We start from the raw sequence: 14,343 nt of genomic DNA, 5'->3' as shown, positions 1-14,343 counted from the left end.
ATTGGAAACTTCTGGGCGAGGGCAGGTCACGGTTGAGTTGAGACTACGAGGAATCTAGAAAGTCTGGAATGCGGTCGGAGCGGCCAAGGCCTTGACTTAGCTGATCAGGGGTAAGGCCGTCGACAGCCTAAGACTTGAACCCTGTCGGGTGTCACCAGGTGTTGTGTCTCGCGCTACATCCTCATGACTCATGTGTGATATGTCATAGACCGGCCCAGCTAGAGTCATTTTATTCCCTGTGCAATTATTAATGTCGAGATTATATTCAAGTTGAACCTGTTGCTATCATATGTTGTGTCACCAGGTCATATACGAATGGGAGTCTTACGCATGACTGTTGACGGCGATATGCCAGCTGCAGTAAATTTGCTCATCTTGCCGCTAGTGTTGAGGATATAATCATAAAGTAACCTGAGAGTTTACGTCCTCTTCTGCTCATTGGTGAAGACGCCTGTGAGGTAATATTTCAGGCAACGTGAGCTACTAATACAAGAATGGGCAATAGTATCCACAATAAAATTTTCCATGTTGGGATGCTGATGTGAAATGGCTGCCGCAAAGATTGGCATACAGCTAATCGCAAATCTTTGTTTTGGTCGAGTGGACGGGCGAATGGTTTTTCTCATTGATATGCGGCCTAGTTTATCTATATACATGGACAAGCATAGAGGGAGACGGGATACATGTTTTGCTCAATTTGTATTGCGGGAAGAAATGACGGGAGAAGTAGAGCATTCGGCGCGTGTTGTGTCTCCTGAATTGAGACGAGGAAGGGGAGATTACAGATGGGCTAAGGTTACTAAGGCTTTCAGGTGCATCGATTGACGACCTGATTAAGAGGTATGATCCTGTTGGAGCCCCAAGAAGATGAACGACGTGGAATGATAGGTCGCGTCGTGCAAATAAGTTGGCCTGAACGCGGGAAGATCGGGCGCGGAGGTCGGAGATCATTTAGCGTTAAAATTTCTTCATACGCTTGGCCGCCTCTTGAAGGATGGACTTTTGTGGCCTTCCACGCTTCGAGGACTCAGGCGCAGCAGGAGCGGGTTCGGGTTCCGGCTCGCTCGCATCAGCTTCTTCTTTGTCAAACATGGCCTCTTCTTTGTTGTCCGAAACGTCTTGCGCTTTTTGCTTGCCTTTGGTCGGGGTCAAGTTAGGGGGAAGTTTAGCCGCCGGGGCTGGCTTCCTTGCGGAGAAGCTTGGGGTTATAGGGCTTGCCCTTGAGCCACTTGGGGTTTCAGGTGTCGCGCTGCAGGTATTCTTGCCATGAGATTTAGGTGAGAATTTTGTGCTGTAGGGTTTACGTCAGCGCGGTGTTCATCAGATACGGCCCAACAAGACTCACAGCTTCTTCTTTATCTCCCCTGAGCCATTGTTGCCGGCGACCGCGTCGGCAGGTTTAATTTTGCCAAGCTGGTGGCCGTTGGTTACACTCACGTGGTTAACCTACGATCGATGAGCAAAAGTCAGGACAAATTTGGATAGGTTAGGCCGACAGGAAACCTCACGAGAACTACAGCCATGTTAGTCTCCATGTCGAAGTCGATCAGGCGGCCGATGATCTTAACCTCGCGACCAACAGCGTATAACGAATGCGTCTTGATAAGATTTTTCGTACCTGGAACAATATATTTCACGTCGAACTTTTTGTGGCCGCGATTCTGGACCGCGATGAAGGGTCAGTTAAGTATTATATGATGGACAAGCAGCGAACTCACTTTGGCATCCCAGTCGGAGTGAGCGACTATCACTTGAAGACTAACACCTGTGTCGGCGGCGTCGGGGGCGACCTCCTGTCTATGTGTTATGAGGCCAAGGCTTGAGATAAATGTTTTATTGGTAAAATCTGGTTGGTTGGGGCCAGTCGCGCAGACGCGAGTAACTATATCATGATTATAAGACAAGGTGGGGGGGCACCCATCATTGGTGGCAATCATCTTACCGCTAACTGCGTAGATGAACTCGGATTCCAGAACGTTGGTAAGCGCGGTGTTTGTCACCAATTGAACTTCGAAATTCTCGGACTTCTCATCGGTTACACCGCCGCATTGGATGAAGCTCGGGGTTTTGACGAATCCGTATTGGTTGGCTCGGACTGTATCAAAGGTTGACTGAAGCACAAAGTTAGCTTTAATGTGTGCAGGGTAGTGGGAAAGGAGGAAAGTGTGTCGCGGTTAAACACTTACATCTGTTGGAGGCTCAAAGTGACTGGAGTAGGTGACCGGGTGGTTGGGGACTCGGGAAGAAGACATATTGGTTGCCTGGGGTTGGGATAAGCAAAGAGTGGCAGGTAGGATAGTTGGCTGATTTGCGAGAGGCGATGAAATTCGAAGATTGGCTGTATCTAATTGGGGTGAAGTGTGTGCTGAGATGTGCGGTAGTGTGAATGGATTGTGGTGAGTTTATGACTTGGTGACAGGTGCATTTATGCAAAGGGGATGGTGGCTGAGGAGTTGGACAGGGGACGGTAGCAAGACAAATTGATGGATGAGAGACTGGGCAAGGCAGAAAGCTATGGGATCAGACCGGTTTGGGCAAAAATGTGTCAGGTCTGGGTAGAGTTGGCCAGGCGCAGTCGAGTTGATTGAAACAAGATGCCGGGCAGCCGTGTTGAGATGAACTTGCGGTCAGGGTCTTCACGACTTAGTACCTACCAACGCGGCGAGGAGAGTTAAACTGCCTGGCGTTGATGTAGAGTGTAGTTAGACTGGCTGGCTCACCTTGAACAACTGGATTAGTATTAGCGGGTGAGATTAAGCCTAGCCGGGCCGAATAAGGGGAGTGTGCGTGATGGAGGAGAAACCGTTGTTTGGTTGAGGTTGTCAGTCAAGGCGGAGTTGGTTCGGACCGGATAAAGGTCCGCCAGGGCCAAGTGGTCATGCGTTTTGAATTGTAGTTTGAACGAGATTAAGCCTAGCCAAGCCGAATAAAAGGAGTGTGCTTGATGGAGGAGAACCCGTTGTTTGGGTTAGGCTGTCAGTCGAGGCATAGTTGGTTCGGACCGGAGAAAGGGCCGCCGGGGCCAAGTGGTCATGCGTTTTCAACTGTAGTTAGGGGCAGCGAGGGGGTAAACACTTAGTGGTTGGTGAGCCATGGTTGCAGAGGTAAGAAGTTGGGTGGCGTGGCTGGACTTGCCTGGGCGAGCGTTGGAGTACAGTGTGCTGGAGCGACCAAGTTTGAGTATCAGGAGAGGGTCAATATCCACACGCAAAAGATGAACCTAGGCAGTCGAAAAAAATTGTGGCGTTCTGGTACTGGTAGGGCAAAGGGATTGGGTGTCAGGGGTCTGTTGGAGGGCCTGTGGCAGTGAGTGGGTATGCAGATTCAAAAGCGTGGGTTTAGAGTTGCCATGGAAACTGAGGTCGGTGGCTTACTGGAGGTTACATTGGTTACGGTTGGGAGAGCGACGACCATGTGGGTGTTTGGGTGAGTATAGTGGTTGTACGGCGGGTGCTGACAGATGGCGTATAAAAAGGGGGCCTTGGGGAATGTTAATCGCCAGTCATCTCGCTGTGCTGCACTTCCAGCCAGTGGGTGACTCAACCCCTCCGCTGTCGCACGTGCGCAGTTTGAGGTTTAAGATTGGTGACCCCCCTTTGCAATTGCCTTAAATGCGGCGCGCTGGGGGTCATCGGCACAATACTTGCAGTCTCTCTAGAAGGGATTGGGTATTGGGCAGTTTGTGGACTGTGGAAATTATTTGTATTTTTTTTTTGTAAATTGTTAAGGGGAAACCCTTGATGTTTGTTTTTGTGTTTGTCTGTCTTTAATAAACTTAGATAATGAATTGCATCGCGTTGCCAGTTCTTGTCAAAAATGGTCAACGGAATCGGACCTCTGAATTCTCTGATGTTTTTGTCGAAGTACGGAGTAAACCCTACATCAAAATGGTTAGGCAGGGACCCCTTGATGAACACTATGGTCGTTTTATCCGCCGGCCTTTTAGCCACGTTAACAGCTGGGTTTATCGCGTCGCTTGAAGAGGATCTAAGGATGTCCGGCTTGTCCGGTGCCAACAGAGATGTTGCGTCACCCATCTTCCCATAGAGCCTTAAAAAGAAGTCCGTCGATTTCTTATTGCCCCTCGCGAAGGCCTCTGATGCTCTGTCCCAGACCTCTTGACGATTGGTTTTGTGTTGAACAGATTTATTGGAGATTGAACCTGATGCATTGACAGTCTTGGAAATTTCTAACAGCGTCCCAGTACTCCCAGCAACCTTGGTTTCCTTAGGAGGCTCCGTAACGGTCACCGCTCCTGGTTCAACGATCAATGGCAAGTTCAATAAGATGGCTTTGTATCTGGACGCCGTGTCTTGATCTTGACCGTCTTTTAATGGGTTAGGGATTTCTAGATGCAATCAAGCAAATTACGATTCATCAAGCAAATTATGATCCAATATTATATCAACATCATATCGAGCAATTTACGATTGATTATGCATCTGATAGACCATCTCAGCAACTTTGAGAGTGGCTAACCTTTGAAGCTATCTTCACTGTCTGTGTCATGGGACAACACAGTATCTTTCTTGGCGGTCTCTTTCCCGAGTGCTTCTCCTTAAATCGCGTGACGAATGCGGTAGAATCAAAACGGATGTAAGCGCTAACCATCTACTTAGGTTGCATGAATATTCACTAGGAGAACTAACGACTCAATTTCTCCTGTATTATGATGGACGGCTCGCGTCTCTCTTCATCGGTAGGTATCGCAGACATTTCAGATGCGCCGGCAATCGGTCCTGCTGTCGCGGCCTCAGGTGTCTTGTTGTTCCTCTTGTTTGTTTGCTTAACCATGTCTTCAACCATGTCCTTCTTTCTCCCGGTAACTGACAAATTCGAATGTGATAGCTGAGAGGAATCGAAAGTAGTATGATTTTAAAAAAATTTTGAAAAGGAAACTGCCGGTGCAGAGCCGATGAGTTTCAGAGAGATGATGGAGAGAGCTTGGGAGGAGTCTTCGTGCGGGGACAGGCGAGTCTCAAGGAGCTAGATTATGAAGGTTGCTGTGACTGGCGCATGAGCCCCGTCTCAAACCTAATTGCTCATAATCTAGCCTCGACTCCCCCGGCCTGGCCTGGGCGCCCTCCTTTGCGTGCTTGGACCTAGGCGACCTCCCCCTGCGGGTCTGGTCTCTGTCCATACCGCAATAATAGATCCTTGGCAACCGGCCGGACCCCAAAATCAGTGTATAGCTGCTGAGTTGGAGTCAAGATCAGTGGGTCATCTGGGAGCCCATTGGGGTCTTTGCGGGCTCCCTCAGGGTTGGTGGGGTTCAAGAGCAGGAATGGGTTGAATGCCACGCAGGGGTGCCCTCATTCCGTTGTCTTTGCGGTGGGCGGCCTTGGTCAGCTGCATTGGAAAAGGGCTTGGTTTAATACGGCGGGGGGAAACAGGCTGACGGAGGGGGAGGGGGGGTGGCAGGAGGAAGAGGCTCATGGATCATGGACTGTGCTTACATTCATCATCTGGGGTAGCAAGCCGGCGGCGGTTTGAGGGCGTGGTGGTGCTTGCGTCGAAGGACATGGCAAGGGATGGGATGGCTGGATTGGCCAGGAGAGCTGGGGGGCGTGGGAATCTTGGTGGATCCAGGCGGATGTTTCTGCGGTTGGCAAAAGTAACAACAATAACTCCAGACAAAACTAGACAAAAGTACGTAGAGTAATGGTAAATCTTATGTATCTGCTACAAAAAATTAACTCCTAAAGCGTATGATGCATCTCCGAGGCTCATCAGCTACCCTTGGTAGTACTGCCGGAACTCCCACAAACCCGGCCAAAGCGTGCCAGGTTGTCCTCACCAGAGAGCAAAAAACTCTGAAGTTCAATTTTGCCGAGGAGAACCTGGTCAAGCCAAATGATTTCAGAGTTTATATAAATAACCTCCTCCACCATTGCCATTTGTGTGCATCCATCAGTATACTTTCACCCTTGCACTATACTTTCACCCTCGCACTATACTTTCACCCTTGCACTATACTTTCACCCTTGCACTATATTTAGCTGGCAGGCCCTTTTATCTACTTCTGAGCTTGTATTGCGACTTCTAACCTTGATTGCTTATCAAGATTCACTTGTTTCTGAGCTAGTCTCTCCCTTTTCCACCTTCTGGTCCTCTCATTTGCCAAACGTTATCATACATACCCTATCCCACCGCGCTGCTTGCTTTCTCCTCCGCTATAATTTAATCATTGTGTTCTCACAAGCTACCGCTTTGTGCTTGGTTCCCGGCGGGCATCTTATCTTTCCAACCTATCTCACCAACCTTATCTTTCATTCCACACATCCACCGATTGCTTCCGTCACTCTCCAAACTCATCTAACTCGTCCACCCCTGTCGGTACCCTACGTACTACTGTGTAGTCTATGGGACCGCGTTGCCGAGGCTAGCGGACAGGTGTTTTCGGCCTCTCGCGCGCCCTCGCTACATCTCACTCCCCCTCCTGCCATTTGTATATGTAAACATGCCACTTGGCCTAGAGGACCTGCGGAGCAGCCTCGCAGCCAGTATCCGCCGGCTCGGATCAATAATCCGCCCATCTGCCCCTATCACGCATCCAAGCCGGAGCCAGGACCCTGACACCGGTCCTTGGTGTCATAAAAATCCAACAAGTCACGCCTCCCTCACCATCTGTGAACACCCCTCAAAAATCAACCGATACACCCTCCGCTACGGCTCCATTCCATCCGACCCACCTCAAAAATTCACCTCCGCCGGATTAATCTCAAACTGAGTGTACGTCAACCACGAACAACATATCTAATATGGCCCGCCGGCGGCGCAACGACCCCACATCCTACTCCAACACTGTGGATCATACAGGGACCTCACGAAGACGCCGTGCCCGAAGGCGACGCAGCAGGGAGTCCTCCTTAGAGCGAGTGGAGCGAGAGGCGTACCTCACGGAGGTTTCTGTTGCTCAACAACTTGGATTTATAGATAGACCAACAGCCCAGCAACCAGACGAAAGGCCTCTCGAGAACCAAGATACCCTCTTCGAGCCGCAGATTGGAAGCTACGCAGACCACGAAATTGACAAGAATCCAGAGATACTTCCGAGCGCTGCCCACGCGGCATATTTCCGAAGTCGTCGTTATGCAGAAGATTGTGAACGGATTAGTCAACAATGGAGTGAAATCGAGGAGAAAACAGCCGCGGCTTTCACCGAATGCCAGGAAACTTACCACAACTGGACCACCCTTCCTAATAGCTACGACTTACCCCCCGGCACTTGCAGTTGTGCAGCAACCAATACTCGAAAGCTTGATCTTATTGACATCACCAGTGAGCAAACAAGTAAAGATTTTAGTGACATACATACCCTCATACTTACATCAGTTTTGGTGTAGGCTGAAGTGCCGCTTATGTACCTTTTTGCAAATGCATTCCAGATGTTGTTTGGCTGGTTTACTACGGATACGTTGCAAGCTCGCCAAAAAAGCCTTGTACTGCATTTTCAATCCGAATCATTCAATTTCATCACATGCTTTGGGAGTCAGCTGTCCTATCAGCTTCATCGTTTGTGAAGGCACTTTCCAACTTTCTCAATAGTCGAAGCAAGTCCCCCTTATACGCCCGCGGCCTCAAGAACAAAAAACGAGACCTTCAAATACCCTTCTCTTACAGTGTTGATCTATATGCTCGAATCAGTTTGATCCAAAAAACAGTCCAGGACGATGGTTTGAATAGCTCCGCATCCGACCGCTGGGCAAGCAAGTGTCCTCGCTGTTTTGGACCAAAAGAGGGTGAAATAAAGGCACACCCTCATGAACCGGACATGATCGTGGCCTTGGATGGCAATTTCCAACAGCGCCACTATGCCTATGCCAGCAAGGACAATCCTGCCGAACATCAATACCCAGACAGTTTCATCAGGCCTTCACAGATAGCTGCCGATGCTGTATTGTTCACTGCGACTAACTCAGCAGCTGCCGGGATTGATGTAAGCTCACCGCATTAATTGCTAGTCATCATGATTCATCCATCACTCCCAGCTGAATGAATGAATTGTTTTTTGATATTTATGATTCCACTGCTACTCAGCCGCCATGCTCAGACTCTCACAAAGCAGCCAACGATACACGAAATGAAACTACATGGGAAAAGTGTGATGACAACGGTCTTTTTGCAAGCACGTGCCATCACGACATTCCCTTAGTCTTTGTCAACATCTATAAAACCGGAGAAAAGTCAGTTAAGCCATAACACACACTCAAAAGAAATATGTGCAACGTATCAAAAAGAATTTGTGCAACATATTAACACTGCATTTCATCAAGGCTTTACTACCCAATTTCTATTATTCAACACCTACTGGCGGAGTTTCCACAAAGTCGCCTTGGAATTCTATATGACCTTGGCTGTCATTTGGAGGCCCACATTCGGAAGGTAAGAGCTCGTCACATTCATTCATAAAAGCTGTTGCTTTACAAATATATTGATCAATCAATGGATGTTTGGATCCCCCCGCTACAAAAGAGGGAATTGATGAGTGATTGGATAGGTGACCTGACTTTTGGCACATCCGTATTTCATGCCTATGTGCATGAATGGTCATGCCAGGTAAAATACAACCCACGCCTCAATAGCTGGTGGGGCCTCTCTGATGGCGAGGGCCTTGAAAGGATGTGGTCTTTCCACTCCCCCCTCATTTCCACTCCCCGTGTTTCTACTCGATTACATCGCCTTACTTCCCTGCAGTCTCGAGCAGAATATTACTCTATTCTTTTGAACGAGATGGCAGGCAAGATATTTTTTCTACCATGTGGAATGTATTTTGTATTCAAACAGCTAATCCTGCTAATTGTTTGGCACACTGTAGCTTACTGGCTATCAAAAAAGTTACATCACTCAAAGGATGTTGCTGACGCAGCTTTGGCCGCACTTGCAAAGCTCCATGCAACACCAAACCAACATACCCCTGGGCAAAACTATACCAACCAATTCCTCGAAGAACAGTGGCAGCTGGAAAAATCTTACCACCTCAACACTGACACAACGGAGCGACATGAAGTTGAACTTGGCCGTCTGCTCTGCCTTGAAGAGGAACTCAACCTTGCTTGGTATGTTTTCCTGTTCAGACATCCCCAAGTCCATATTCTGATAAAATTCAACTTATCATAACAGGAACACTCTCCGGATGACCCCGGAGCAAGTACTTGTCCAAACCAACACACTTGTCAGAGTACTGAGGTTGCTTGAGGAACAGAGATCTGTTGTAGGTACCGCTGGCGTAGCTGATGACTTGTTGGGTAGGTTAAATTTTTATCTTCCTTGAAAATTTATTCGTGACTGATGTTCCCAATTGACACTAGCTGAACAACGCGATGAAATGAAGAAAATCTGGTATCTAAAAACCGAACTCCGCAAGTCATTCTTGGCTCTTGTGGAAGAGAAGCAGCCCTTGCTGCGAGTTTGCCGGGCAGGTGAAAGTTCAACACTAGGTCTGTGATGACTCAGAAGCGCAACACTTCTCTCTTTGCCCAGCTGACAACTTTCATTTCTCAATATCCACTCTTAGGGACGCGTGGACAGCAAAAGCTGCAAGATGCTCTCCGCAAACGGGCTGGAAAACTTCGCACAGTGCTTGAAAGCTACAACAGCCATGTAGCTGCCTTTCAAACAACCAACCCCAATCGACCAGTCCCACCCACTATTGAGTATGGCGAACTACTTGGCTTACAACCAGACGATACGTTCTGGAACGATGGGCTCTTCACCAACGCCAATGAACCGTGGGCAGTGGACCCACTTACCCAGCAAGGGATACGGCACCTGGCTTCTTATCAGCGAGCTAAAGAGGAGAAAAGGCGGCTTGGATGGGAGGTGAGAAGAGCAATGCGATGGGCAATTAATCAGCATAATCTTCACATTACCATTTTGATACACCTGTTTTGGTTTGCTCAGAACTTGCAAGCAGAAATTCCGACCTGTTTGCAACCCTTTTTCAACCACCGACATCTTTCTAGTCAATCAACGGTATCTAAGATCAAGTCAATCAAAGTCATGATTCATCAAAGCTTAATTCAGATCTGCAATTTGCAGTTAGACTGGAATTGTAATATCATAGGTGTCTTTGAGGGTACTCAAACCCAAACAGGCGACCAGATTCTTGTATCGGATTGGAACACTCAGATTGAACAAATTAAATCCACAATGGCGCAAGGGTGTCTTTCGCAAATTCCTGGCGACCTTGACGAAACCCACGTTCAATTACTTGCAGGTGGCCAAGTATCCAACCCGCAACAACCGGCTGGCGGACCGCAACAGAACCGAACCAATGTCTTATTCTATGTAAACAATCTAAACACACACCAACCCTTAGATCGTGGAGACATTGATGTGGATGGCGATGAAGATGCGGAAGGGGAAGACTATGTGGAAGGGGAAGATAATCTTGAGGATAACTACCTAGCTGACATGGAGGGCATCCTTGCCAAGACAATGCGTGCTGATCTGGAGCAAGAGCATGGCATACACATGGGCCAGGATTCTACTTAAACAGATTTTTTTCACATCACATGTTTTAAATGAAGTAATCTGAAAATGAATGAACATCTAACAAAGGTTGTTTGCTTGCTTAAAATGTTGATTTTGAGTGCCATCATTTCTTTGCAATTGTTTCTTTTTTTCTTGAAGTTGCAGAACAGTTTGCATTTCCACACCAAGCTCTCCTGATTATGCAGGATGTGGTGCACACATATTTCTTTTGACTTTCTGGAAATCACACAGATTATATAGGGGCTTGATTAATTTACCACAGATTCCCAAAAGTAGCAGACATTGAGAGGACTTATTTTTTACATCCCAATAGTGCCTCTGGGACTGTTAACAGTGCCTCTGGGACTGTTAACAGTGCCTCTGGGACTGTTAACAGTGCCTCTGGGACTGTTAACAGTGCCTCTGGGACTGTTAACAGTGCCTCTGGGACTGTTAACAGTGCCTCTGGGACTGTTAACAGTGCCTCTGGGACTGTTAACAGTGCCTCTGGGACTGTTAACAGTGCCTCTGGGACTGTTAACAGTGCCTCTGGGACTGTTAACAGTGCCTCTGGGACTGTTAACAGTGCCTCTGGGACTGTTAACAGTGCCTCTGGGACTGTTAACAGTGCCTCTGGGACTGTTAACAGTGCCTCCGGGACTGTTAACAGTGCCTCCGGGACTGTTAACAGTGCCTCCGGGACTGTTAACAGTGCCTCCGGGACTGTTAGCAGTGCCTCTGGGACTGTTAACAGTGCCTCCGGGACTGTTAGCAGTGCCTCTGGGACTGTTAGCAGTGCCTCTGGGACTGTTAACAGTGCCTCCGGGACTGTTAGCAGTGCCTCCGGGACTGTTAACAGTGCCTCCGGGACTGTTAGCAGTGCCTCTGGGACTGTTAACAGTGCCTCCGGGACTGTTAGCAGTGCCTCCGGGACTGTTAACAGTGCCTCCGGGACTGTTAGCAGTGCCTCCGGGACTGTTAACAGTGCCTCCGGGACTGTTAGCAGTGCCTCCGGGACTGTTAGCAGTGCCTCCGGGACTGTTAACAGTGCCTCCAGGCTCCAGGACTGTTAAACAGGGCCTCCGGGACTGTTAAGGAGGCACTGTTAACAGTCCCGGAGGCACTGCTAACAGTCCCGGAGGCACTGCTAACAGTCCCGGAGGCACTGCTAACAGTCCCGGAGGCACTGTTAACAGTCCCGGATGCACTGTTAACAGTCCCGGATGCACTGTTAACAGTCCTGGATGCACAATTAACAGTCCCAGATGCACTGTTAACAGTCTTGGATGCACAATTAACAGTCCCGGAGGCACTGTTAACAGTCCCGGAGTAAAAGTCCCAGAGGCACTATGAACAGTCATGGAGGGCCAAGGCATTTGTGAAACTGGAGCTCCAAATCCCAAATTTCTTTTCAAAATTCAACTGACAACTCCCATAAAATCCCCAGACCAATTTTTGCTTCAGGGGACTGGGGAAAGAAATCAGAAACAAATCTTCCCAATTTCTACTTCATTTGGGAGTCAGAATTTTAATTTTGATGAGTAAACTAATCAAGCTCCTAATGGGTAACAACACACATGTATATTTTTTGATGTTGTTGGGAAAATAAGGTCGAAGTGAGCAATCATCTTTCTTATCCCACAAAACAATATTGTTAAATATGGAATTTGAATTTCCCAATTGTATCAACACAGATATGTATCTGACATGTAACAGTTGAGCAAAAAAATATATATCTTTTGATATTGTGGGTCAAATTAGGCCCACAATAATCAACCATTCATTTCTTATCCAAAAAATATCTTTCATTGATTCAAGAAAAGGGATTGATTGGTTTGGAATGACTTGATTTGATTACCAACATCAAAACATGTGTGCAACATCAAAACATATGTGCAACATCAAAAAATCAGTGTGTGTATGTGCATATGTGCATATAATACTTTAGCAAACACAGATATATATAACTGGTCAAAGTAGGTCATTCAAAATTGATCCATCATATTTTTTATCCCACAAAAGAGCATTGTTCAATTTTGAATGGCCTAACTTGATCAACAACATCAAAAGATATTTATGTGACAATGTGTGCATATAATGGTTTAGAAAACACACATATATCTTACAATGTTATTGGTACAATTATGCCATCAAAAAAGTGACCATCAATATTTCTGATCCCACAAGAGAACATTGTTCAATTTTGAATGGCCAACTTTACTATTCTACATCCCATGTCTTACAAGAATTTAATGAGATAGAGCAAATGGGTTCAAGTGACTAGCAGGCCTTGTTTTTGGGAAGACATGATATATTGATACCAATCTTTGTGTTTAGCCAGCAGTTGGTTGAGGACCTCATTTGCTTTGACCAACACTTAGTGCAGCCAGAATTGTTTTCCAAAATTCCCTCCCCTGCCCCCTGTTAGACCCACTGTGGAAAAAAGCTGTAGTTTGTAGAACAGAGACTCTTGGAACTATGTGTTCTTTCAAGGTGACATTCAGTAGTATTTTTGGCCAATACATATTTATGTGACAAGTCTTTGAATTCTCCAAGCATCTCGGCTTGCTGAGTCCCTCAATCGGAGGCGCGGGGGGAAGCTCCCCCGACTCATATCGAGGGACTCGGCTCAAGCCTACACACCTCCCTACATACATATCGCTGAACAAATCAAACTAACTCGATAAATTCAAACTCGCTCTACAAACTGATTAAGGAGCCAATTCCTTTAACCTCCTGCTGGATATTCTGATCACGGTATCAATCAGTTGCGCAATCGATCGTCACAGGATAGATAACGGTACTGATCGCTTTTCTCATCTCAATTGCTGACTGTGGCGATAGGTCATGGGATCGATCGCTCACAAGCCTCTTTGATTGATCACAGGGTTGATTGCACAGGGTATTGCTTGCTCACAGGATCGATCGCTCACAAATCCCACGGTACTGCTTAATCGTTTCTCATCTCAATAGCTCATGGGATCGATCGCTCACAAGCCTGTTTGATTGCTCACAGGGTTGCACAGGGTATTGCTTGCTCACAGGATCGATCGCTCACAGTACTTATTGCTTGCGGAATCGATCGCTCACGGGATAGATTGCTCGCTCATGGTACTGTTTAATCGCATCTCAATTGCTTCGCTCCCCAATCAAAACAGAATGATGCTGATTAAGGCCATCCGTCGAGCTAGTCAAGAAGAAAATCAGATTGAGAACAATGCCTGCAACCCCAAGTGAATCCAGCCTCTCAGAGTTGGATTCAAGCCTATCTGCACTCAGCCTCCTGTCCGACTCTGATAACGAGCCCCTGATTAACCGGCACCCTGTGCACCCCCAACCTCCAGAAGAACGAATGAAGGCTACCTCGGTTCCACACTCTGACTCAGATGATGAGCCCCTGATTAAACGGCGCACAGCGCAACCCCTACCGCTGGAACCCACGCAGGCCACCCTGGTTGATTCCGACGATGAGCCCCTGATTAAACGGCGCACAGCGCAACCCCTACCGCTGGAACCTACGCAGGCCACCCTGGTTGATTCCGACAATGAGCCCCTGATTAAACGGCGCACAGCGCAACCCCTACCGCTGGAACCTACGCAGGCCACCCTGGTTGATTCCGACGATGAGCCCCTGATAAACCGGCACCCAGTAGCTGGGAAATCATCTGTTCGGAACATTCCTGCTAAGAAGAAACGGATAAGGAAAAAAACTTCGTATGTCCTCCAATCCTATGCTCAGTTAGCAAAGACCTCAATTTTATGCTTTTGCTAATCCTCATTCCACGCTGTTTCCTTATGATACCTCCCTGACCGCTCTTGCTGGGTCTTTTTTAATGCTTGATCTGCACTCTTGGGCTATACTAAACA

At 47.6% G+C, this 14,343-nt stretch overlaps 4 protein-coding genes across 4 annotated transcripts; 3 read left to right on the top strand and 1 right to left on the bottom strand.

Annotated features, from left to right (window-relative positions):
* Window positions 1-2,740: 2,740 nt before the first annotated feature.
* On the bottom strand, window positions 2,741-5,523 carry PtA15_10A135 (uncharacterized protein; the record flags this gene model as incomplete). The annotated part of the gene is made up of 2 exons (XM_053160281.1): window positions 2,741-2,913; window positions 5,457-5,523. 2 exons carry the CDS (start codon window positions 5,521-5,523, stop codon window positions 2,741-2,743), a joined length of 240 nt encoding a protein of 79 aa, XP_053024271.1.
* A 937-nt stretch (window positions 5,524-6,460) lies between these two features.
* Window positions 6,461-6,730, top strand: PtA15_10A134 (uncharacterized protein; the record flags this gene model as incomplete). The annotated part of the gene is made up of 1 exon (XM_053160280.1): window positions 6,461-6,730. One exon carries the CDS (start codon window positions 6,461-6,463, stop codon window positions 6,728-6,730), a length of 270 nt encoding a protein of 89 aa, XP_053024270.1.
* Window positions 6,731-6,761: 31 nt separating this feature from the next.
* PtA15_10A133 (uncharacterized protein) lies at window positions 6,762-10,294 on the top strand (the record flags this gene model as incomplete). The annotated part of the gene is made up of 7 exons (XM_053160279.1): window positions 6,762-7,281; window positions 7,665-7,939; window positions 8,890-9,059; window positions 9,124-9,248; window positions 9,312-9,440; window positions 9,518-9,603; window positions 10,067-10,294. 7 exons carry the CDS (start codon window positions 6,762-6,764, stop codon window positions 10,292-10,294), a joined length of 1,533 nt encoding a protein of 510 aa, XP_053024269.1.
* A 3,399-nt stretch (window positions 10,295-13,693) lies between these two features.
* Window positions 13,694-14,248, top strand: PtA15_10A132 (uncharacterized protein; the record flags this gene model as incomplete). Its single annotated transcript, XM_053160278.1, has 1 exon — window positions 13,694-14,248. The coding sequence occupies one exon, from the start codon at window positions 13,694-13,696 to the stop codon at window positions 14,246-14,248; it is 555 nt and encodes a 184-aa protein (XP_053024268.1).
* Window positions 14,249-14,343: the final 95 nt, after the last annotated feature.

This window comes from Puccinia triticina, chromosome 10A (genome assembly GCF_026914185.1).
Source record: "Puccinia triticina chromosome 10A, complete sequence".
Taxonomy (NCBI): domain Eukaryota; kingdom Fungi; phylum Basidiomycota; class Pucciniomycetes; order Pucciniales; family Pucciniaceae; genus Puccinia; species Puccinia triticina.
The sequence above is the reverse complement of the archived record's forward strand: the minus strand, read 5'-3'. Positions and strand labels throughout refer to the sequence as shown.